Here is a 26,102-nt window from a genome sequence, read left to right as displayed (position 1 = left end):
TGCTGCTCACGTTCTTCAGAATTAAAGACACGTTTCCGTCCTTCAGCTCTCTGTCCACCAGCTGCACCCGGTCCTTAAAGGATGGATGCTGGTGGGTTGGATCTGAGAGTCCATCTCTGTAAAGGAGGACGTACTCTGGCTCCAGGTCAGGTCTGCTCCACTCTACAGCTCTGATGGAGGCTTCACTAACCTGACATGGCAGAATGACGTCATCTCCAGGTTTCACTCGTACCACATCTAAAAACAATAAAAACATCCAGAGAGAAAAAATAATTACATTTCAAAAAGGACTCCACAGGACGATCTATATCGCTTGATGATAGAAAAACGTCTATCGTTTACAATTATGCTCCAACATTTATTTCCTTGTGTTCCACACATCACGGTAATATTATTGAGGGGACTGCACCGCGTTGAAGTTGGTTTGAAATTGGTTATTTGACAGACACATGTGCCAGTGTTGCAGGAAAGACATTTCCCTCTTTGGGGTGGTCTGCAAGATGGCCGAGTGGAAAAGCTTCCATGACCTTTGGTTCGCTCACAGCCATAGACTGCATATAAAAAGCTCATGTTTGCTGCCACAGAACATAAATAAAAGTCCCTTTTTACGTTACAACATCTCCTCCTCCAACATTACACAGACGGTGAGAAGCTAACGCAGCTAGTTAGCAGCTAAAGCTAACTTACCATACAACAGCATAAAAGCGTAAATATCATAAAGACGTTTCAAAGCTGAATGCTGCGGCAGTAATTAAATTAAAGCGATCCGATGGTCGGCGCTTCTTCTTCTTCTCTGGGTTTTATGGCGGATTGCAACCAACTTGTTCAGGTTCATACCGCCACCTACTGAACCGCAGGTCACAGGTTCAGTGAACCAAAAGGTAAATAAATAAAAACAAAACTCAACAATAACAAAAAAAAAAAGAAAAACAAGGCTATATGTTATGATCTAATCCTGAAGATCTGAGAAATTTAAAGAGAGCTTTGCAGCTCTCCCTTGTTTCCTCACTCATCCCTAAAATCCTGTCTAAATGCCATCCCCCCCTACTAATTCATCTATCTTGTCACGTAAGATGTTCCTCTATATTTACTACACTTCATGATGACATGCTCGACATTTTCAGGAACATTACAAACCTCACATTTATCAGACACACATTTTGCCATTAAATAAAGCGTTGATTTTAACCCAGTATGTCCAAACCTTAATCTTGAAATACGTCCCTCACTGCTTTTCTAATGAATGATTTGGCCTCTCCTTTTCAAAGGGAACTTTCCTTATTTCATCTTTTAATCTCAACGCTATCTTTGCAATCTCGTCTGCTTTCTCATTCCCATCAACACAAACATGAGCAGGGACCCAAAGAAACTGCCAAGCACTGACTGCAATGGCTGTGATTTGCTCCGCCGCCTGTGTGACTGAGTCCTAAAGGTGTGATGGTGTTATTTACGGTTAACACTGAACCGCTTCTTTCTACAGGCATGTGGTCTTTAAATGACACTATGATAGGAAAAATATGTTTTATTGTTGTTGTTTTGTTTTTTTTATGATGTCTGCACTTTAAAACAAATATTATCTCATAAATCGCTTCATTATTTTAGCAAAAGTAAATTCTATAACCGTAAACCTTTATTTAAAGTATCCATGAGTTAATTGCAACAATACATAAACTATTCAGCACTCTTCAAATACACACACACACACACACACACACACCTTAAATGCCAGAACCGCTGATTAATTTTTTTTAAAATTACTTTTATATTTATATACACACACGCGCGCACAAAGAGACAGCTCACCTCCAGATACAGAGCCCAGTGAAAGGATCAATAAACAGGAGAAAGCCATCAGAGTCATGTCGTCCGGGGACAGAGAGCAGATCACAGCCGCATTGGATAAGACAGATTTTGGTGTGAACAGACGAGCGCGATCACTTCCTGCTCAGGGCGGAGCTTCAACTAAAGTCTGACTGGCTGGTTTCGTTGCCTTCGTGTGACGGGTGGCGTTAGCCAATCAGAGGTAGGAATGGACGCAAAAGCTGCTGTCCATCAAGTGAGAGGAGACGAGAAGCTTCTTTAACAGTAACGACACTCCGGTTTCCAAATCCGCCATGTTCAAGCTACACCAAGTAATATTTTAAAGCAAATGTGAATGATCCTGTCCAACAAGCTGCTGAATGTATTCATTCTACTGTCAAATGTGAATGATCCTGTCCAACAAGCTGCTGAATGTATTCATTCTACTGTTTAGACAAACAAACAGCTATAAACTATTTAGGCCTCAGCGTCCTTTTGAAACTAGAATCTGCGCCACTTCTAGAAATCTGCGGCCTAAAACAGAATAAATGTTGTATTTGCGTCGTGGCCGGTCACTAAACCGACGTACTCACCTACACGTCGTCCCTTCAGGTAGAAACTGGTGCTTTCTGAGGAAAAAGCTGCTTCTTAGCGATGTCCGGATCCCTCTGCTCGTCTCGGCAGCCATTTTCGTAACGTACAAACCCGCAGAGTTCAGATCCAGACGGGGCTGAATGCTGCGTTTGAAAGGCACGTTGCTCCTTCTGCTGCTCCGTTTAACTCTCCACACCGCACGAAGTGAACCAGTACGGGTCTACTGGTCTACATTAAGACAGAGTCGCGGCATCTCCGTTCACTCCAATCGACCAGTTTTTCGCAGCAGTGGCGGATCGCGGAGGTCTGAATACTTCCCGGAAGTTTGCATCAAATGCCAGCAGCGCAGTGGAGCTTCAGTAGAAAATGCTGTGCGGGATAAAAAAAAAAGAGATTATATGTTATTGGCACAATTGAATCAATTTAACATGTGTGTTAAAAGATTTTAGTGGACTTCCCCAACTAAATTAGAAGATTTAGACATTAACGGTTAACAAATTAACATACTGGCAATAGATAAAGTTTGCAGCGCACAATATAAACAGGGGCAGCTTATTGATTTATTTTAAAATACATTTTTTGGTGGGGTTGGATTTAATTTTATTTAAATATATTAGTGATGCATGTATGAATAAAAGATTTCAAAACATTATTTATTTGGGGAGAGTTATCCCTAACAGTAAAAGTAGTACACCAGCATATTATAAAAACAATCTTCATTAATTATATTAGAGCAGTAGAGTCTGCGAGGTGGAGGAGCAGTGACGTTAAAAAGTACTGAGCGGTGAGATGGAAAACAACTCGATTGTAAATGCCTATTATAATATACCATTTATAAGAAATCATACCTAAAATGTTTTATCATTTTCTTTCCCTTCTCTCTGTGTCTGCATCCTTTCTTACCTTATGAGCTTATTTTCCACACAACAATTCAGGTTTATTTACAGACATTCTTACTGGATATGTTTAGTCTAATTACATAATTACTTTGTATAAATTCAGATCACATCATCATCAGTGTTCCTGTGTTTGAAAAAATCAAAACTATCCAGTAACTGATGCCAACATCAGCAGCAAAAGCTGTTAATAATGTTCCAAAACTCAACAATCCATAACTTTCTCGATCAAAACTGTAGCTGTTCACAACAAAGGTTGAATTGAGAGCAACTGGACCTTTTCTGAAACGTCCAGATGCTCCTGATTCACCTTTTCTTGGATAAACATGAGCTGGATGAATCTTTACAGATGTGTAGGTTTGTCTAACCTTCTCTCTCTTATTCCCCCTCTCAGCACAAGAATCACAGTGGAGCCTGAAGATGATCTGCAGTGATGTTTTTAATAAACAAACATAAAGCCAGTGATGTGTTCTTTCTTTGTGGAAAAAGTACCTCACATATTTTTATTACTAGCCTCTTTAGTGATTGTAAGGTTGCTCCTGTTGACCCGAGTCAACCATTTTTTCCTCCTCTCCATGTCAGCTGGGAAACCAAACTTTCATACTCCTTTTTCAGCATCTCTACACAGCACAATAAGACAGTTCACAGACACAAACCACTTAACATGCTGTTGTCTGAGTTTACTGGAGATTTATTAAATTAATACATGACAATCATTGATGGTCACCTGTCTGTTCCAACTGAAGTCATAAAGATTACATTAGTCATTAAGATCAATTAACCCTGGTACCGTGGGGTTACTAAAAGGTATGTTAGCAAAGTAAATCTGATTTTAAACGTGTTTTCAAGAGGAAAGGTCTGGGTATCTCTGGATAATCCGTAATTTGTTTGTAATTATAAAACGAAAATACCGTTTATCTGGTTTTTGTTTCAAAACGAAAAACCAATTAACCATTTTTGGTGTCAGAATTAAAAAAAGAAAAACAAATTAAAAACGGCCCGTTTTTCGTTTTTGGCGATTGATTTTATTGTTATTCATTTTTAAACAAATAATGAAGAGAGTCTGTGAACTTCAGTCAATTCGTTTCTCGTTATAAACCAAAAACGGAAGTCACGTGGTCTGTTCTTTTATGGAAGGGATAGTAACCAGTAAAACCTTCAAAATAAAAGTAGCCCATGTACCATGTAGTTATAAAGGTGATTATAGACTAAAACTAAACTAAAATAACGTTTTTAGTAGGTTATAAAACTAAACCTGATCTGGGTGTGGAAAAAAAACACTTTAATTAACTGAAATAAAAAAAATATATACATATATATATAATAACTTATTTGAACATTTGTAAGGCCATTGCTGACCTGTAACTTCAGATTAAGACAAGTGAACTAATGTTATATGTAGTTTAGGACAGCAGTTAGCCTATTTATTTAAGTTTATATTAATTAATTCATATTTTAGTTTCCTTACATCTTTATAGGCCTTCTTGCTTTGTGGGAGCTCAACCAGCAGAAGTCACTCAGGCAACAGGCAACAAGGTTTTGACCTTTTGACTTGTGTTTATATCAAAGAAAAGGCTGCACTGCGACCAGAGGAAGCTGATCACTGAGTTTGAAGGGTGTGCAGAACTTCACCTGCCTTCCAGCTTCTCTTTCTATGGTGCTATAGCTGCTAAAAACTCTCAGCTTCCACCATCAGCGGTTATGTGTCAAAACAAAATTCTTCCAAAACAAATCTGTGGAGGTGTAAACTTTTTATTTTCCTTTGCATTTTTTGCCAGTGTAATATAGTTATTATATTAGTTAAGTAGATTAAATATTTTAATGCAACCTGTAGTTCTCATTAGTTATGAAGGCCTAATTATGTGTGAAACCTGGTGAGTCTTTTACTGCCTTTCTTGGGTTTAATTCTGTTTAATGAGCCACCAGGGAAAGCTCTGCACTGTTACAACCTGTGTAAAGTAAAATAAAAGTGAAACTGAGTCCCGACACAGGTGATATAAGCCTGTGCAGGTTTGAGGACTGATGATAGTATCAAGGCTGGTCCCATCACCTACCATCACTCTCTGTTTAAATAAATGCTGGACTGGCAGGACAAAGCAGAACACCACTCCTGCCTCCAGCAGCAGAAAAGGGCCCTGTTGGCACTTTCAGATATTTACATCATGATTTATGGTAACCAACAACACCTTGTAATTGTGGCACTGTTTTTGTGCATAAGGAAATGTAAATAAATGAGTGACCTGTACTAGACACAGCTCCAACCTGTCCACCCTACTCGGGTCACCCTCCTTTAGGACCAATCACCTGCACCCTCTTTACAGACAGCATCTCACATGTGGAGCCTGAAACTTGAGGCTTTCAGCATTAAAAGAAAATAATTGCCTCTAAAGCATTTAAAAGTCTAATTTTGTATTGGATTGGATTTATTTAAAGGAATTAGAGACAAAACTTGAGTATTGGGGGGAAATCTGCTGTTTACTTGGCCATCCTGTCTGTTTTCCCCGTAGGCTGAGTGTAATATGTGATGATAACTGGATCGAGTTAATGTTCCTGATCATTTGGTGGGTTATGTGTTTGTTGCAATTTGTTTTCAAAACTATGTCGAGCACTGTCAGTGTGGTTCTGGTTATCTTTGCAGACATGTTGCAACATTAAGACAGTGTGAGGGACGTGTGTGGACAGATTGATTCAGTGCTGCCTGTTGCTTGTTTTGTGGGACATGCTTGATATGTTAAGAGGAAGAGAACTCAGTCCTGCTCTGAGTTTGTATCAGATGTGAGAAAATGTCGTTAGAAGTTGCTGTTGGTATTCTGTGATGTGACAGAGTGAATATCCAGAAGGTTTTTCTTCTGAATTAATGGCTTAATGTCCACATAAAGCTTGGTGTTCATCTGACTGATGACCCCTCAGATTGTTAACTGGCTGTAAAGGCTGCTCTGGAGAAGACTGAACAAAATGCTCAGACTTTCTCATCTGTTTAGGGGAGTTTGGCCCCGGTCCCCTTTAGTAAAAACACAAACAAATAAACGACCGTGTTTGTGTATTGATAGCTAGCTGCTTAATAACTCTGATAAAACTAAATATTAACGATGGTTCCAGTTTGATAACAAGGCTAGCTGTTTAAATTTAAGCTTGTATATCAGTGAATTAGTTAGCCTGTGTGGTTATCCATTTTCTTGATGTGATGGTTAAGCTTTCGGCCTGGTAATGTAATCTAGTTTCACCCTCTCAGGTAAGCTCCACCCTGCCTCTCCAGTAGCGGCACACACCTGGAGACAATCACCTCATTAAGAGTTGATGTTCAGGGAGCGCTCAGGATCTCTCTTGATGCCGTGTGGTCAAGGAGCAGGTTAGGATTTTGGATGGTATGCCATCTAACTTTTGTCAACACTTTTTAATTTGTTTTTATTACAGGCATTTTAAGCCACCTGTCACCAAAACCCTGTAGACTGCATGGCCTGTTCTGCTAGAGTTCACCAGAGAGATGGCCGTAGAGGTTGATACCCTGAGTTGCCTTAAACGTCTGCTCCTTGAATGAGGTGGAGTCAGAGCTGGTGGATGATTTACTGCATTAGTTGAGGGTTGTATAGACACTGCTGACTTGTGTCCTGATTTTAAATGGGGATTCTTTGATGAGACTCTGTTAGAGGTGGATGGGTCCTGTGAATGTTTTTGTGAATGCTAGGTTCTGCTAAGGGTGGGCAATCTACTTGTTTTTGGGCTGTGTGACTTCCCTCAGCCCTTTTCCCTCTTCTTTAGGTGTTCTGACAGATTGACAGGGTGGTGGACTGTAGGAGCCCCTTTTCCCTTCACTGCATGTCGTTTGGAAGAGTTTTTTTGACACATAACCGCAGATGATGGAAGCTGAGAGTTTTTAACAGCGCAGAAAGAGAAGCTGGAAGGCAGGTGAAGTTCTGCACACCCTTCAAACTCAGTGATCAGCTTCCTCTGGTAGCAGTGCAGCCTTCTCTGTGATATAAACACAAGTCAAAAGGTCAAAACCTTGTTGCCTGTTGGCGCCACAGAAGGGGGCAGAGTGACTTCTGCTGGTTGAGCTACCACACAGCAAGAAGGCCTATAAAATATGTTAGGAAACTAAAATATGAATTAAATAATATAAACTTAAATAAACAGGATAACTGCTGTCCTAAACTACATATAACATTAGTTCACTCTCCCCAACAGCCTAACAGGTATTATTTTATTAGTTATTGTTTTTATTTCAGTTGACTAAAGTGTTTTTTTTCCACATCCAGTGCTACTTTAGTTTTACTAAAAAACGTTAGTTTAGTTTTAGTCTATAATCACCTTTCTAACTGCATGGTACTACTTTTATTTTGAAGGTTTTACCGGTTCCTAGCCCTTCCAAAACAGGAATAGACCACGTGACTTGTTTTTGGTTTATAACGAGAAACGAAAGTTCAGACTCTCTTCATTATTTGTTCAAAAAGGAACAACAATAAAATAAATTGCCAAAAACGGACCGATTTTAATTGTTTTTTTGATTCTAACACCAAAAACGGTTATTTGGTTTTTCATTTTGAAACAAAAAACAGATATTTTCGTTTTTGTATTACAAACGAGTTACGGATTATCCAGAGATACCCAGACCCTGGGCTCAGGAGCGGAGCACTGGGGGAATTCAGAGTCGATAGCAGGGACTCTCTGAGACGACACCCAAACCAGTCCAGCCACACCAGGAGCGCTCAGTAGACGCGGCTCTTGGCCCAGAGCCTTCTCAAAGCGGGCTCGCGCGTCCAGCCCCTCGTGCCAATCCTCAGCACTTAAGTCCCAAAAGAGATTGTCCGCGATGGTCCTCACCTGGCACAGGTCCTCTGGGGAAGGGCTAATGTCCGCTGGGTCCATCTCCGGTCCGGCACAACGATCGCAGAGCGCAGGCCGAGATTACGGCGCAGAGGCGGGGACATGCTCGGGGACATGCTCGGGGACTCCTTCGCGGGCAGAGGGGATAAGGCGTGGAGGATGCTAGCGTCCGAAGGGGGGACAAAAACTGTCGGGCCCCGGCAAGAAAAGCCTCCCTAAGGCTGTCGCTGATGGCACCACAGGCCCCTCAGCGTAATGCTGGGTCCACGTTGGCTTGGTCGGTCCGTTACGGGTGTGGTGTGGGAGACAGAGAGGACCCAAATGCAGCCACAACAAAAACAATCTAAAAGACTACGAGGAGTTGTTCTCTGGATTAAGATGTTTGCCAGGGAAACACCAGATCCAGATTGATCCAGCTGTTGCAGCACTCGTGCACGCCCAGAGGAAAAATTCCAGTAGCTTTCAGGGATAAAGAAGATGGAAGAGATGGGAGTCATAACAAGACAAACCGAACCGACACACTGGAGGAACAGGGAGGTGACAGAAACTGAAATAAGACCAGGATGTGCGTGGATCCACAAGATCTCAACAGGGGCCATCACAAGAGAGCGCACAGAGGCTGTCTCCCTCATGTCTAATGCAAAGTACGTCTCCGTGCTGGATGTCAGTCAAGGTTTCTGGCAGATCAAGCTGGATGAGGAAAGTTTCATATGTTGTACTTTTAACACACCTACAGGGAGATGCTGTTTCCTCCGTCTACCAGACCATGGGAGAAGACTGGCACCCATCTCTTTCACTGCAAGCGTGCAGAATATCTGCTTTGACTCGAAGTTGAAATATCCTGAGATCCCAAAGCCAAGTGAAGCAACCAGCCGGGGTGTCAAGAACATGTTGAAAAAAGGCAGGAAGCAGCAACAGTGACCCGAACATTTCACTACCTGAATACCTCAACACACCAACGAGGGGGCGTGCACTGCAAAAACTACAATCTAAGTAAGATTAATTATCTTAATTGAAGGCAAAATATACTTGTTTTTTTTTGTCTGATAATTTTGCTTATTTTAAGTAATATTTCCCCCATTTTATTGCTTTTTTCCCCTTGTTTTTGAGAGCTCAGGTTTTTGTTCTCTCCCTCACAGCTGCTGACGGGCCAACTTCCACAACTCACTCCTTCCTTAGACGGAAGTTCAGAAAACGTTTTAACGGCAGCTTGTTGGGGGGGACTTAAAATAGTAATAATAAATACATACATGCAAAATTAAATAAGTGACTTTGGAAATAAATAAAAAGAAAAAACATGTTGATATAATGCATAAATATATAAATAAATGTTTTAAATAATGTATTAAAAAGAGACGGCTTCTTTGTTAATTTCATATGAGACCACCAGACGGTCCTTTTCCCTTTTCTGGGTTTTCTCTTTATTCCTCTGGTGGGGTTATTTGGCCACAGTGCACAGTTGGTTTAACTCATCTCAAGTACAGCTTTACATGTATTGTTGAAGTTATGTAGTAACTTAATATGGTTTCCAGATATTGCTCTGTGTAGATGCAGTGAAGGCCTCAAACTGAACTGTCAGACAGAGTTGGCCTTGAGGACACCAGAGGGAACTTAAGTCGACGCTGGGACTTAAAAAATAAAAACTTTGTGGTCAGAACCATAAATTAGACAGAGAGACCAACACTTATACGAATTCAACCAGATGCGAAGGACACGTGAGGACGGCCCGCCACACTCCTCAGAGCAGAGTGATGACACAAGCTGCTGATGATGGAAAAGAGTTTAATACTCAGTCGGGGGAAGATTCAAGAGGCAGTTGAGAGATAATCACGAGCTGGTGTTTTAAATGTTTTGATTAATTAGAAGTACACACTTTCTTCCCAATGCCCACATGCAGTATGTCTTCCAGTGTTTACATACAAATTCTGAAGGAAATCTGACGTTTAACATTTTGAGCTGTGGTGTGTTAAGCGTGAGACGCGATCCTCCATCTGAATCTCTCTCTGTCGATATGATCAAAGAACCAAATGTGTCCTGAATTCAACATGAAGCAAAACAATAACAACTCAAGTTTCCAAATGTAAAAACATAAAAATATTTATTTGTGTCCCACAATCTGCTTTATAAATACAGATAAAAACAATCAGACCTGGTATTATTCTCAGTAAACTTTGTTCTCCAGTGAGTTATTTATCTTAAGCTTTAAATATAAAATAAATAAGTATTTCTAAAGAGACAGCATTACAATACAACACAATTGCCAAAATATATATTAAATCTATCTTTAGCTGTGATCTGACACACGGGAAGCGATTTATGGGCCTTGTAATTCATTTTCAAAGACAGTTGAGAGCGACGAGTGGGCGTGCGACCCCATGGGGGCCAAGCGACTACGCAGGCGGAGCGTCGCCCCCCCCCTTGAAGAGACCTTCAAGCTGGTCTTTAATTAAAGAGTCAAGTCATCATTTACTGAGAGCAAATTTTAACAGATCTGCTTTTTACTTGTATCTTTTACTTAAGCGGAATATTGTTGTACTTTTTAATCCCAGGCCAACGGGGGCCATTTGAATTGCCTTTAGTCTGACCCGCCTCTGGGACCAATTTCCCAGGAGAGACCAAACCAGGAGCTGATCTGCAGTCGAAACAGTCACACAAGCCCCTCCACCACGTTAAGGTAGCAATCCATGAAGGGCGAAATGTCTGTTTGCACTGATGAAGCAGATCAACATGGTGAAGATCTTCAAACGCCAGATTTACACCTTCACACCCACAGAAGGAATGAAAATCATGTTGAATGTATGAAACGCATATTGACAAGTGGAAAGAGTCTGTGACAAGTCAGAGTAACTGGTCGTTCACTGCTTCATCAGCAGCAGGCTGTTCTGGTTTCTTGTCTGCATTTCTTTTATATTTCCAACCAACAGCCAATCCAACAGCAGCTAAACAAACCAGAACAAAAGCTGCTCCCAGTCCGTAGTAAAGTCTGTAGTTTCCCTCCTCGACGTCTCCGCTGTTGGACCCTGAAGATCAAAGTGCATATTAGTCAGGAAATGAGTGAACAGTGGAACAGCCTCCATTTACTCTTCTATATCTTCTATATTCCTCATGTTTGACTCTCAGAATCAACATGGAATAAACTGCAGCTACAACATGGCACACAGACACACTGACCTCCACAAACTCACCTAAAACCTCCAGCTGGATGATTCTGATTGGCTTAGTCTTAATGATGGCTCTCTTACGTCTTGATCCTTCTGTTGCAACTCGGCACTCGTATGTTCCAGCGTTGTTCCTGCTCACGTTCTTCAGAATTAAAGACACGTTTCCGTCCTTCAGCTCTCTGTCCAGCAGCTGCACCTGGTCCTTAAAGGATCGATGCTGGAGGGTTGGATCTGAGCGTCCATCTCTGTAAAGGAGGACGTACTCTGGCTCCAGGTCAGTTCTGGTCCACTCTACGCCTCTGATGGAGACGTTACCAGCCTGACATGGCAGAATGACATCATCTCCAGGTTTCACTCGTACCACATCTAAAAACATCAGAGAGAAAAAGTAATTACATTTCTTTGCTTCAACAGAAGAACCTGAGATCACGGGAACTAGAGGTGTGAATCTTCAGACGCGTCACGAACCGATTACGATTCAGAGGGCTGCGGCGTGAATATAAAATGTTTAGTGTTTATTTTCTATACAGGATTTATTTTTTCTCACTGTGTGACTTAGTAATGTTACAGCAAAGTTATGACATGTGGCTACTTTCTAACGTTACTTCCTATAAATGCAGCGAACGTTACAAAGCTGCTAAAGTACGTAGTGTTGGTGTCCTGCTCAGCTTCCAGACCAGAGTCTGATAAGTCTTAAGATAGGCTCAGGAAAACTCAAGAATTTAAATTAACTTTTGGGTATTGACCAAAATAACTTAATTATTAATCACAATGATTGTGTGTACCAAATACAGACTAATGTGAGAATTAATATGCACATGTTTGAAACTTTATTGATCCCATGATTTCAACTACATTTTGATGTTCATAAATATTAACATTTATGTAAAGGCCCTAAATATATTTTTAGCAGTGAAGGTAACACCATTCATAGTTTATGTGAATTATTTTTGCTTATTAGTTACTAAAATACCTTTACAAGATCATAAAGCACGACACAAGTATAAATGTAAGGATATCATGTAGACAGCTACAAAGCTATTAAAGAAAAATATTTAAATCTTTAACATATTTTCATTGCTTTCCTTTAGATCATGCATTTTAAAGATAAAGAGGTTTCAAATGTAGTATTTTACAATCAAAGTGAAGTCCAGTGGACCAATGCGACCTTATTCAGGCTACAGATAATCTAGACGTTTCTGAAAAGGGGGCTGGTCTGTTTCTGGCGCAGTGAGCAGGAATGGCAGCCGGGAAAACTTAAAAACGTTGGGCTGAAGCCAGTAATAGCCGTAAGTATCAAACGTTTTGGAGTCGGTAATAGAGTAAATAAAGCGATCGGATGATTTTATTGCCTTTTTCCCCTCCCAATCACAGTGACTCTCTGGTACCGTCACGTTCTTCCCTCATCAGCGGAGAAACTGGATACTTGACGATAAGAGTCGTATTACACATTAACTAATATAAACATCGTTCACAACTTTCCTTACAAACATGAATCTGTTCACAATAAAAGTTCGTCTTTACCAGAAGCTGCTGGAGACAGAAGGATAAACAGGAACACGAACTTATCCATGAGAGAGGAGGCGAAGTGCGTCTGCTGCCGTCAAGTTACCTGTTACTTCTGTGCAGATCACAAACTAACACCCTTGGTGGGGGGCGGGGCTAACTATTGCATTATACCGCGTCCTGTGTAGAAAGTATAATCTGCGGTCTAAAAGGAAATAGATGTCTTTGGGTCATGTCCAATAAACCGGGTTACTGGTGTCTGAGCGGGATCAGGATCCGCCCGCGCGTCTCCGCCGCCATCTTTGCGCGTCTCCGCCGCCATCTTTAGGCACAAAACCCCGCAGAGAAAAGATCCAGACTGGGAGGAAACTCCTTTACGTTGCTGTCGTCGCCGCGAGGTGTAAATTAACCACACCTGTGTCTGTTGTTGTCGTTTTAAAACATTTCATAAATCACTTCTTATTCTTATTCTTCGGTGTCGGTGCGGTCGCGCGGGAATATATGCACAGTTATATCCCTACCAGAATAAAAGCACGGTAGTTTGTTGCAGAAAGGAAAGAAAGTCAGACTCATAAATCTTGAGTGGACTCACTCAGAACTTTTTCTGCACACAGAAACCAGGTGGAAGAAGTATTTCAATACTTCAGAGTATCACAGTGTGAAAATACTGCACTGCAAGTAAAAGTCCTGCAGTCAAATCTCATATAGAAAGTAGCCTGTCACTGTCAGTGACCTGAGCTTTAAACAGCGTCACAGTGGAGGTGCTCATGCTGCAGTAAAAAGTTTCTATCTGGATTAATATTCATATTTTTCTGCTGCAGATGTTAGAACTTTTTAGATCCTGTTAAAGTTTGGAACTCGTGTTTTTCTGTTGTGAACCAGTTATATTTCTCTTTGATGACCCCCTGACCTCCCTGGCTTATTTCTGACTCAATAGCTGGACAGAAGATGTTGTTTACCTGCAGATCGTCCATGATTATGAATAAAGATTAATTTAAAACAAACACAAAAAACACGTCTTCTTCTTTGAGGTTTTATGGTGGTTGGTTTAAATCTTTCCCTCAGCGTAATATCTATCTCTTCTCCTGAAATGTCCACAATGTCCAAGAATCTGCTTGCAGCATCCAACAACATCTTAATCCTCTCTGACTTGCTCTTTATTTCAACAGCACAATTTAGCACCATGGCAATGAATACCAGAAATCGCTTCTTGTCCATGCAGACTGTCCCGTAATAATATATACATAAAGAAAAGATGTGGAAAGTAAGAGCAACAGTGGTGCCAGTGGTGATCGGAGCACCGGGGGCTGTGACCTCCAAACTGGGAGAGTGGCTGCAGCAGATTCCAGGTAAAACATCAGAGGTCTCTGTCCAGAAGAGTGCAGTCCTATGAACAGATAAGATACTGCGCAGAACCCTCAAACTCCCAGGCCTCTGGTCCAGGACCCGAGCTTGAGGATGACACATACCACCTCACAGTGGGTGAGAGGGGGGTTGAATTTATACATACAGGCTATTTTATATTTTTCTCCTTCTACCATCATATTATTTCAAGCCTCTATGTTTCACAAACTGGAATGACTGACTGGTTGTGAATCAATTCCAATAAAGTTGATTTAAAAAACAAAACAAAATTGGCATACAAAAAGAGACGGGGCAAGAACAGAACAAATAAAATGCAAATACAAAACAATAAAACAAAAGGAGCAGAAAACCCGTTGTATGAGGGAGATATAAGTTAATAAATAGCCTATAAATAAAGCCTTTTTTTACTGAGTAATTTACAGACTATATATTTAAGGGTTTTGATAGTTCTTTTCAAATGAAAACTGAATTTGAAGTGTTTCGGTCTTATGGATATAAAATTTGGACCAGAGATCAGTACTTTTCTGATTTGGCGCCTATTACACATAAAAATATATTTCCCACCAAATGAGAGCTCGAGGATCTCTCCATTGAAAGAACATATAACAACACACTTAGTAACTTTGGAGATATGCTTTTTATAACATATATTCTTCGAGAGGTATCCAAGCACTTATTACTGGCAAGATACTCATATTCACAGAATTGACCTCTGTCAGTAAGTACATCTAAAACAAACATCACATCCTTATCAATCTGTAGGTTTCCTCTGAATGAAGCCCTAGCTTGACGCTCCATCCATCCCCTCGTCCGAATCCACATCAACAAATCCAGAGGACCACAAGTAAAAAATACATCCGTTTACTCAGATAGCAAGAAAACATCAGTACAGAAAAATTACAGAAATTAGATTTTTAATTAACAAGAGAAAAATAGGAAGAGAGAGAGGAGGTCTAAAAACTGTGTGGCTCCACTCTCTGACTGTCCACTAACTTCCCAATCTTTCTCCTGAGAGTTTTCCCAAGCAATTAAAGGTGAATGCTGTAAAAAGGAAAAGACGGTAACAGCCCTCGATTGCCCAGATATTACCAATGTAATATAAATGCTCTCTAAATTATCTACACACATTTTAAGTGCAAGTAATCAAACAATTAACTCCTTGCATTACTGTAAATATTAACTGGAAATACATGTTTACCGTGCACTATTACTAAAGTGACATTTGAAAGGAGTTCAGGTACTGAAATCTGAATCAACAGTTCACGTAACCTAGAGTTTATTGTAACAGTAGAAAAATACAAAAAAAAACAGCTTTCAAAATAAAATCTATCATCGTCTCCAACAAAATGCACAAATCACTAACAAAAAAAAATTTGACTGTTGTTTTTGTACTGGTTTGTTCTGTAAATATGTTCAACTACTAAAGCTTGGGTTTATTTATTCATCACAAATCCATTATCTAAATTTCAATTAAATAGGTAATGTTGATGTGCACATTACAGAGAGATGGTTCTTCTATATTCGGCGCATCGTCGCTGCTGCTAAACTTTCACTCAAATTATTTAATATCAATGCGGAACAAATGATTTTCACTAGCACACTGTGTGAACATTGTAAATCACGCATTGCTAGCTTCCTCTCCTCATTTATCAAAGGGCATCTACGTGACAGGTGCTGAAAGCTAGCGAGTAATAAGTTGTCAGTCTGGCAGAAAATGTACAGCGTAGTTCACATTGTGTCCGTTAATAAAAGTGTCTGTTGTTTCTACAACTGCTGGGAGGCGGTTAACGCCAGCCAACATCTCCCTGAGCTCCGGTCTGAAGGCTGAGCAGGACGGGTCGGAGTCACATAACGACACACACAGTGTTTCAAGGGGAAAGTACATGAATACACAATATTAACAGGATTAAATAACCGAAATAACCGACAAGGGGAGATTACACCGGTTAATTTCGGTTTAGATTATTATTCGATTAACTGTCCAGCCCTAATATTGTAGTAGGCCTACTTTTTAATCCCAGATCAAAAGCTGGATATTTGAATTGTATTTAGTCTGACCCGTCTAAGTAAAGGTAATACATAATAACTGAGTTAAATAACTTGGCAAGTTGGGAATTAAATATAAACCTGTCACTTACAGTCGATGCCTGTCGAGCTTTCAGTGACTATACCAATTACCTGCATTTCAATTATTAATAACGCTGTGTGAAAGATTTCTTTCTATCATTTTCACTAAAACTTACACATTTACGGATGAGCTGATGACAACAGTTCAGTTTATTTACCTCATTAATAACAATTTCCCCTGGCGGAAGATTGCAGTTAATATTCCTCTTATATTATTAATAATAATACTTAAATATTATAGACATATCATTGTTAATAAAATATTAAATATCAATAGGTGTTGTGAAGTGACTTAATTCATAATAACTGTGAAACCATTATTATTCCTCAGACTATAATCGTACCAACAATCTGTAATCGTTGCATCCCTACATGTGCTCAGGTGAAACGAATCTGTGACAAGCTGACCTCTTCTTCAGCAGCAGACTGTCAGACTGTTCTGGTTTCTTGTCCTTATGTCTTTTATATTTCCAGCCAACAGCCAATCCAACAGCAGCAGCTAAACAAACCAGAACAAAACCTGCTACAGATCCGTAGTAATGTCTGTAGTTTCCCTCCTCGACGTCGCCGCTGTTGGACCCTGAAGATCAAAGTGCATATTAGTCAGGAAATGAGTGAACAGTGGAACAGCCTCCATTTACTCTTCTATATCTTCTATATTCCTCATGTTTGACTCTCAGAATCAACATGGAATAAAGTGCAGCTACAACATGGCACACAGACACACTGACCTCCACAAACTCACCTGAAACCTCCAGCTGGATGATTCTGATTGGCTCAGTCTCAATAATGGCTCTCTTACGTCTTGAACCTCCTGCTGCAACTCGACACTCGTATGTTCCAGCGTCGTTGCTGCTCACGTTCTTCAGAATTAAAGACACGTCTCCGTCCTTCAGCTCTCTGTCCACCAGCTGCACCCGGTCCTTAAAGGATGGATGCTGCTGGGTTGGATCTGAGAGTCCATCTCTGTGAAAGACGACGTACTCTGGCTCCAGGTCAGGTCTGCTCCACTCTACAGCTCTGATGGAGACATCACCGGCCTGACATGGCAGAATGACATCATCTCCAGGTTTCACTCGTACCACATCTAAAAACATCAGAGAGAAAAAGTAATTACATTTCTTTGCTTCAACAGAAGAACCTGAGATCACGGGAACTAGAGGTGTGAATCTTCAGACGCGTCACGAACCGATTACGATTCAGAGGGCTGCGGCGTGAATATAAAATGTTTAGTGTTTATTTTCTATACAGGATTTATTTTTTCTCACTGTGTGACTTAGTAATGTTACAGCAAAGTTATGACATGTGGCTACTTTCTAACGTTACTTCCTATAAATGCAGCGAACGTTACAAAGCTGCTAAAGTACGTAGTGTTGGTGTCCTGCTCAGCTTCCAGACCAGAGTCTGATAAGTCTTAAGATAGGCTCAGAAAAACTCAAGAATTTAAATTAACTTGACCAAAATAACTTAATTATTAATCACAATGATACGAATCTACGAATACAGACTAATGTGAGAATAACTATGCACATGTTTGAAACTTCAATGATTCCATGATGCGAACTTTACAAAAGGTTTTCAATTATTCACATTATAAAACATAAAAGCTACATTTTGATGTTCATAATTAACATTTATGTATAGGCCTTAAATATATTTTTAGCAGTTAGGCTAACACCATTCATAGTTTGTGAATTATTTCTGCTTATTAGTTGCTAAAATACCTTTTTTTTTATGTGTATGTGTTTAAAATTTTGTTTTCCTGAGCCACCTTTTGTTTGCATTCTTTCATTGATAAAACCACATTATTTGCACAGAAAGTCAGCTGGAGGATTTTATTTTTATTGAATCTTGAATTAATCTCATACAGAAATCTTTAGCGAAAACAACGACAAGATAATATAGCATGACACAACTATAAACATTTAAGGGTATCATGTAATATGAAACAAATATTTAAATCCTTACACATTTTAACGGCTTTTATTGCTTTATTTATCTTTAAACTATATAAAGTTTCTATATAATATTTCATTTCGATCATAAAATGTGGTTTCTACTAAAATTTTTCATATAAAATAAAGAGTGAAAAATATATTCTTTTAAATCAATGTCACTCTTGTCATAAAAAATGTCTCTTTTCCAGAAAAATAGTTGAACCAGTCAATTAGGGCTGTACATATCGATTATTTTTCAAGTCGATTAATCTAACGATAATTTATTCAATTAGTCGATTAGTCTAACGACTAATTTTGTTTATTCTAAAGAAAGAAAAGTTGCCTATTACTTAATTAACATACCAATTTATCCTAAATAAACATCACAAACATGTCTAATCAATAAATCTATATTCAAATCTTAATCGATTACGTCGACAAATCGCCCCAGCCCTACAGTCGCCGTCTTAAATATTCTAAATGTAACCTAAATTATTACAATCTTAAAATAAATGACAATGTTTCAGCCTCATCACTGCAAAACACACTTTTCCACAGAATCAGGCCTGAGAAATCAAATTAACAATTTTAAATAAAGCTTTTCTAGTTTTGTTGGTGACACAATATTTCTTATTGATATTTCAAACTGATTTCCATTTAATATTTTGTTGTTCTAGAGTTAGTAAAATTGCTTGGCAGGATGAGTTGTGGACTCCTGGCAAAGTCTCCTTAGAAACTTATTGGTAGATTTTACACCTGTGAAGCATACACTGTTAATGACGTTACCTTTAAGTTGTGGATGCATGTCAAACCTACCACTTCCTTGAAGTAATCTCAGAAGAACAAAAGGTAATGCATCAAAAACAATTCCAAAATCTCAGTGTGTAGCTGGAATTGTGTTGCCTATTTTAGTGTAAGATACACAAATACAGTGTAAGAAAATAAGAGTCATAAGACTTTTCATTTAGCAATTGTGTCACCAAAACAATATCACTTTTTAACCCAGCTATCAAAGAAATAGTTTTACTTTTAAAACTAATATCTTTATTACTTCAAAATTAAACAATTAACAAGGATAATAATGCTTGTTTATAATAGTTGAACAGAGAAACAGGGATTTTATACTGGCTACAGTCCAGGAAGACGATGTCTTAACCATCGGCAGCAGAGTCAGTAAAGTTTGATTTGTTTGTTGGATTTTGTTCTCAATGTTGTGATGCTATTGGGGAAATCCTTTATACATAAATGTAGGTTCTTTAAGACTAAACCTGCTTGAACCACTGGAAGAATGAGCTATAATGCATGAATCACTGAAACATGTCAAAAACTAGAAAGCTCTTAAAATGGTTTCATTATTATTATGACTCTTACAAATAGCCAACTTTTGCTGACACAATTAACCCATAATAATAATCAGGAACTGAAACGGCGTTACTTTCATTTTAACTCGGTATATCCTTTAAGCAAAAACAGCAAACCAATACTTTAGTAGTAACTGTAGGCTGAACATGAAATAGTATGTCAGCCTATATGCACACAGTTCAAGCCAATAAGAAAGTGGAACAGTTATAGTATATAGAAAATGTAAACATTGTGCTATGAATTTGTACCTGATGTCAACTGGCACAATGATATACACATGTTCACCATACCGGCAGGTCGTTCAGTTGAGATGATCAGTCTCATGTACATTCTGTGAGAATATTGTTCTTGACACAGGTCATCGCTTTGTCCGGGTCAGTGAACTCCCTGTCCTCCCCTCTGTACGTGACCTTTGTGAATGCAGCCCGAGCTTTAGTCACAGTCGTCGTGTAGTCCGGGAAGATGGTAACTGGTTCCCCGTTGAAACGGAGCGGACCGCGAGTGCGGGCGCGTCGCAGTATCTGGACACAATCTTGGTAATAATGAAGCTTAGTTGGTACTTGGTAATTTCTTCAGCCTCGTGTCCATCCGGGCACCACCGTGGACTTGTCCCACTATCCGATTAAGTTTAGTAATAGTTTACTGTTGTATGGGAAGTATTACACTTTACGGTTGAAATAGAGGCTTAAAGGGAGCACATGTCGCTCTATCTAGGTCTATTGTTTCACTTTTGCGGCAGAGCCACGCCCCCAAAGCGCAACGCATACAACATTATAAAGTTTAATCACGTAGACATAAGGGGATTGTTAGTCAACATTGTAACGGGAAACTAGCAGGGCAATTACTTAACGCTAAATAGCATATAGAAGAATAGAATAGACTTTATGTCTATTAACTGTTTAAATAACAGCGTGTTAAATATCTCACTGCTCCAAAACAGCTGATTCAAACTATCAACTCGTTGTTAATCCTGAAGCTGCTTCAATCAGCTGTGCTGAAGCAGGGAGAGAATAAATTATGCAGGACAGGGGGAAACTTTCTTCAGGAAAGGGTACGAAACACTGTCGTAGTACATAAACTTCAACCAAGATCAATTCGTACAGCCAGCAAAGTCTTTGCACACTGAAAAGCTACACGATATCATTTTATCTTCTTTTGGACAACTGTAGCTACATACAGTCTATGAGTAGCAAACACGTGAAGACCTTTTAGGACAAGATGACAGTATTTTATAAAAATGATCTTTCCTGCCTCCATGAATCAATAAAAGCTCGTATTTACCAGAAGCTGCTGGAGACAGAAGGACCAACAGGAACACAAACTTCTCCATGAGAGAGGAGGTGATTTCTGTCTGCTGCTGTCAAGTTACCTGCTCTTTCTCTGACAGTGGGGAGGGGAGCTGCAGAGGAACTGCTGCACTGCCCTCCCCCCTGTTGCGACACTGTTGGGTGGCGCCCACAGTCTTTGCTGTGTGCTGGCAGAAGTCCAGGCAGGAAGGTCTAAGGTTAAGTTAACATTACTGAAAATGTGGTGGAAAATAACTCTTCACAATTTGATTATGTGTTTAATCTTTTGTTTGCACAAACAGCAGCTATAAACCCTTTAGGCCTCAGCCTCCTTTTGAAACTGCCTGCTATAAATCTGCGGTATAAAAGAGAATAAATGTTGTATTTGTGTCATGGCCGGTCACTAAACTGACTTCCTCACCCTCATATCGTCCCGTCAGGTAGAAACTGTTGCTTTCTGGGGAAGAAACTGCTTCTTAGCGATATCCGGAGTCCTCTACAGTCTGCGCCTCCGCCATGATCCAGCATAGAAAATCCAACAGAGAACAACAGATCCAGACAACAGACCCGCTCCTGCTGCTCCTCCTGCTGCTCCTGCTGCTCCCTCTGTATAACATAACCAGTCTGTAATGTGCCTGCTGTCTTTTTTTGTTTTTGTTGAAATCTTTAGGGATGGGACGCTCGATACTGACGTGTCGACGCTGCGTTGAGGTCGGTCGAGATCCTGAAGCGCGGTGAGGTGTGGTTTACGTCAATGCCACGTGACCGCAGTGAAGCGAGGCTCCGGTGCGTTTCAGCCCTGTTTCGACAGGTGGCGCATCTGCCGCTTCTGCTCTTGATTCACAGTGGTTTTAAAAAACCACACATCAGCCTCTAACTCATTTCACAGATTCCTTTGATTTATTGGAGCGACGTGCTGTAGTTATATCCGCACCTGTAGGCCTATGATGGCAAAAAATACTTATCTTTGCCAGCAACAAATGCTCCATGTGACCAAAACTTTTCCAAGGCTGGTGATGTCAATTATGAAAAGGCCTCAAAACAGCTGAATATTTCTGAATAAAACTCTTGACATATAACAAATGTGAGACATTGTTCCACTTTTCTTTGATCAGTCTTGAAACAACTTCAACTTTACTCAGTTACTACTGGAAATAAATAAAACACTATTAGAAAATAAGGACTTTAAAAATAAAGCCCAAAAAATAATTGAGAAATATTGGAGACAAGCAAATTTATTTAACGAGTTTGGAAAATGCTGGGAATTGATGAAATACGAATTTAGAAATTTTGCGTTGTCATTTGGGAAACGGTTTGCTAAAGCAAATAAAGAAAGATAGACCCGGATAATTACAAATATAATAAGATTATTAGAGAAAGTACAATTATCTAGAGAAGAACTGCAAGAACTGTCATCTCTACAACTTGAATTGAACAAAATATATGAAGAAAAGGCCAGAGGTGCCTTTGTCAGATCCAGAAGAAAGTGTCTAGAACAAGGTGAAAAATGCACTAAATACTTTTTTAATCTAGAAAAGAGAAACTATGAACAATCATCACTTTGTAAACTATATAGTTGTGGATTTTATCATGGCTGCAACTTCGGCCCAAGCCACATTGCCCCATGTAAGCAGCTTGTCTCTCTGTTTTGAAAATAAACATATTTCACTAAATTTAAATGTAAAACTACATTATTATTATTAAAAAGGGTGTATTAAAAGAAATGGATTTGTTCTAGTATAAACAAATCACCAATCAACATAGGCCAACATTCTTTGTATAAAATATCTGTTTACATGTGTTTAACAGAAAGTGTGAATATTTTATAGGCCTAAGTCTGCAAAAGTAAAGTTCCTTTCATTGTCAGTTTGTCTGTACAGTGGATTTAAAGTAGTTGATGGCATAAGACCCAGCAAAAGCAAAGAGAATGACTAGTTCAATTTTATGAAGTTAGAACAGATAACTTAGCAGAGGATGCCTGACATCTAAAATCATTTGAACCATTTAAAAACTCTTTGAGGTAGCCTCGGCTTTTACTTGAGATGCAGGGGCTTAATATGACTTATTTTTCAGTGTTACAATTAGTAACAGTAAGTCAGCCTGCCCAGTGACGACAGACTCCCATGTGAACCCATCTGAACGAGTTTTCCTACTGAACACTACATCAGTGCGGTCGCAGCTCCCAGATACCAGTAGACTGTCTTCTACTTGACGGCGCCGTTTTTGTTCCTCGCCCCTGCGCTTCACGTTAAACCATCAAATCGACAAAAAAGCCGCCGTCATCTCGAACGCATCTACTGGTCCATCTGGGTGCAAGTTAAAGAAGATTAAGTTATATTTCAAGAGCCGTAAAATATTTGAGGCCTTGACGCGGAGCTAATGAGACTAAAAGCTGAAATCGACGAAAGTTGAATATAAAACCGGGATGGTTTATCTGTTCGTTTTCCTGTTGGCCCGTCTGTCTCCAGCATCTTCAGGTAAAGACACGTTTTTGTTTTATCAGTGTTATAAAACAATATGTTTTTGGCGGTAGTTATCCCCGACAGAAAGTTTTTTAGTTTTAGTTTCACTTGTAAAGCAAACATTTATTTCTCGATAGTCTGGTGATGTTATAACTGACCACGTAGTCGATCATTTTGTCATCCATGTTACTGTTTAGAAGAAGCTAGATTCAGACAGACTGTCACCTTTTTCAGGTAAGCTGCTCCTACATACGTCATCGATACTGTATCAACATCACTGTAATCAGTTTAAAACTTTTCCGCCTCAACGTTACATCTCCTTGACTCGAAATGTACATTAAACTGAATGCAGCATTGTAGACAACATTTTCTCCCTGTAAGCCTGTTTCCTTTCATGGCCTTTGGATATTGCAGGAAATTGTTCCTCCTTCTTCAGGAATTCACGCTGGCTGTGAGCCAAGTTACTCTGAACAAAATGGTTTCTTTAGTGATCACTCTGGAAGGAGTGGCAGCAGGGGCGATTCTAGGATCAGACCTTTATGGGTGCTCTAATGAGAATGTAACATGTATACAACGCCTTGCAAAAGTGTTCAGTAATCGGTGGAGAGAATAATTAGGCTGACTAGAGAGGAGCTGGTGCAGAGCAGGGCGAGTCAGTCAAGGGCGTCACTTTGACACCACAAAGTGGTGGAGACATAAGTGCTCAGATCAGGGGGGTGATTGTAGCCGGGTGGTAAATCTAGTCATAGGTGATTTTCCCCCTTTATATTAATATAGTTCTAAAAGTTGTGTAAATGTGAATACATATGTTCTTTGTTGTTTTGTTTGAGAGTAACATTGTTCAATGTAAAGTAAGTGTGAAGTAGATTGTAAGTGGATTTCCACAGTCGTACATGTGATGGCAGACTTTGGTCACAAGGCGGCAGCATTGAGTAGTATTGTTGTTGTTCCGCCAAGGGCATCATGGTCTTTCTTCCTGTTAATGTGCGATGGACGTACAAGGGATTGGTGCGGAGACTTCGTTGTGTAGAATAGCACTACTGGAATTGTATGCTGGGATTTTGGGCGCCAATCGTCGACCATTGTGTACTAAATTTCATGGTAATTGACGTTGAAAGTACGTTGAGTTGTTCAATCTCCGGGAAGTTCCACGTGGGTTTGGTGGAACTTGGTGAAGTCCCACTGCCGTATTTTGTATTGTGTTTTTTTTATTGTATTTCTCGGCATTTTATTTTTTATTTTGCCTCTTCCTTCCCTAACATTTGGGTGTTAGAGACTGTTACAAAATCCAGCATTTGAGCTGTTACGGGAACGACCCAGTAGCATACCACTCTGTAAATTGACCTGTACATGTGGTCAGGAATAAACCTGGAGCTACAGGAACCCCTGAAGTAATTGTGTCCTGTGTGGCATCTATTCCACGGGCTACATGATGATACATTTAGGTCATGAGACGTGAGGATGCACAAGACAATAAGTTTTTAGCACTATTTAGGTTAAATATTTGATACTGAAATATATTTGCGTGGGGTCTGGAGTTCCTCCCCCAGAAGATTTTGAGCATTAAACTCATAATTTCCTGAATTCTGGAGACATTTTCTGCATTTACAGTGAAAATGTATTTTTTTATATTAAGGAAAACTATATTGCATTGTAGTTAAATAAAACGTTCTCAGAGCATTTTCATTTGTTTGGAAACATTTCTTGGTGCAAGATATTTTTCAGAATATTTTTAACAAATGCTTTCAAAAAGTTATGGGGAAAAAATCAGCCATTTCAAAATGTGGTGGGGACATGTCCCCAGCGTCCCCAGTGTAAATGACCCCTATGGGGTCAGTGGACCAGTTAGGGTCAGACAGCAGTGTGGAGCTGTAGACTCGTGTTTACTCCCTCAGAGGAGGGAGGATGTTAAAAATTTTCAGTCTTGTTTTCAGTTAAATCTTGTTACATGCTTGCTTTCTCTTTTAAGTAGTTTGCTGATGAGTTTAATTGGTCAGAATCTGTGGAGTATAAATTATTTCTCCACACAACACTCTGAAGCCGTCTGTGACTTCTGGACAATCTCAACGCTGATAGGCTATCGTGACTAGGGATGGGAATCGAGACCCGGTTCCAAAATTTCTCAAAACTCGAAAATCAGTAAGGTTCGAGTTTATTGATTCTGCTATCGAGACTTGAGGGTCCTATGATGTAATGTTAAGTCTCGAGCCTCAAATCTGATTTCATTTGAAACGCAATGGATAAGAAAATCATCAGGCTGCTGTCTCTGCCTGCTCTCTGTCACCTAACGTTACGGTGAAAGTTAAGTTAGCTCCAAATTACTGTAACGTTAGTTGATGACAGCTACGCTCGTTACTGTAAGTACGTGCAATAAAACCATTGCAAGTAAAAAGACAATACTTTATCAATACACCTGTCTGTAAGGTAACGTTAAACATGTAGAAATGGTTAATTTCTACATGTTTCAAAACATGAACTTTGGTTCGGACCGTGCAGACTTTCAGGTATGAAAGGCCCCTTAAAGAGGAAGTAGTTTAACGTTATGTTTGGTCACAAGTTGGTACGACTCTTCTCATCTCTGTCTGAATTTAAATAGACTGAGGGCTCTGATTGGCTGTGTGAATGTTGCCCTTTAATCAAAATGTTGAAGCAGCTTCATGTCTCACAACAAGTCTTATAAACACTGTGTGAATAAAATCCTGTAACGTCTCCACAGTTGTGACTAATTATTGAATGTTCCCATGATCTCAGGTGTGAAGAGGCCTTCTGTTTAAACAAAGAT

General features: G+C 39.7%; 2 protein-coding genes across 7 annotated transcripts in view; one reads left to right on the top strand and one right to left on the bottom strand.

Annotated features, from left to right (window-relative positions):
- The window catches only part of LOC123980927 (programmed cell death 1 ligand 1-like), a 23,879-nt gene extending 2,327 nt beyond the window's left edge, over positions 1–21,552 (bottom strand). Inside the window, exons 1-3 of one of the 5 annotated variants that reach the window (XR_006827595.1) lie at positions 21,280–21,552; positions 17,019–17,360; positions 10,196–11,134 (exon numbers count right to left, since the gene is read on the bottom strand). Coding sequence is in view for 4 of the 5 variants with exons in the window: in XM_046065540.1 (XP_045921496.1) it covers positions 16,642–16,853; positions 17,019–17,360; positions 20,854–20,902 (603 nt within the window). In the remaining variant the exon portion in view is untranslated. The other 4 variants (XM_046065541.1, XM_046065542.1, XM_046065540.1 and 1 more) reach the window with 4 other exon arrangements.
- A 1,486-nt stretch (positions 21,553–23,038) lies between these two features.
- LOC123980931 (programmed cell death 1 ligand 1-like) overlaps positions 23,039–26,102 on the top strand; it is a 9,095-nt gene continuing 6,031 nt past the window's right edge. For both annotated transcript variants that reach the window (XM_046065550.1, XM_046065549.1), the window contains exon 1: positions 23,039–23,335. In XM_046065550.1, coding sequence (XP_045921506.1) covers positions 23,284–23,335 — 52 coding nt within the window. In that variant the 5' untranslated portion in view covers positions 23,039–23,283. The remainder of the gene's footprint in view (positions 23,336–26,102) is intronic.

Source organism: Micropterus dolomieu, linkage group LG12 (genome assembly GCF_021292245.1).
Source record: "Micropterus dolomieu isolate WLL.071019.BEF.003 ecotype Adirondacks linkage group LG12, ASM2129224v1, whole genome shotgun sequence".
In the NCBI taxonomy this organism is placed as follows: Eukaryota; Metazoa; Chordata; class Actinopteri; order Centrarchiformes; family Centrarchidae; genus Micropterus; species Micropterus dolomieu.
The sequence above is the reverse complement of the archived record's forward strand: the minus strand, read 5'-3'. Positions and strand labels throughout refer to the sequence as shown.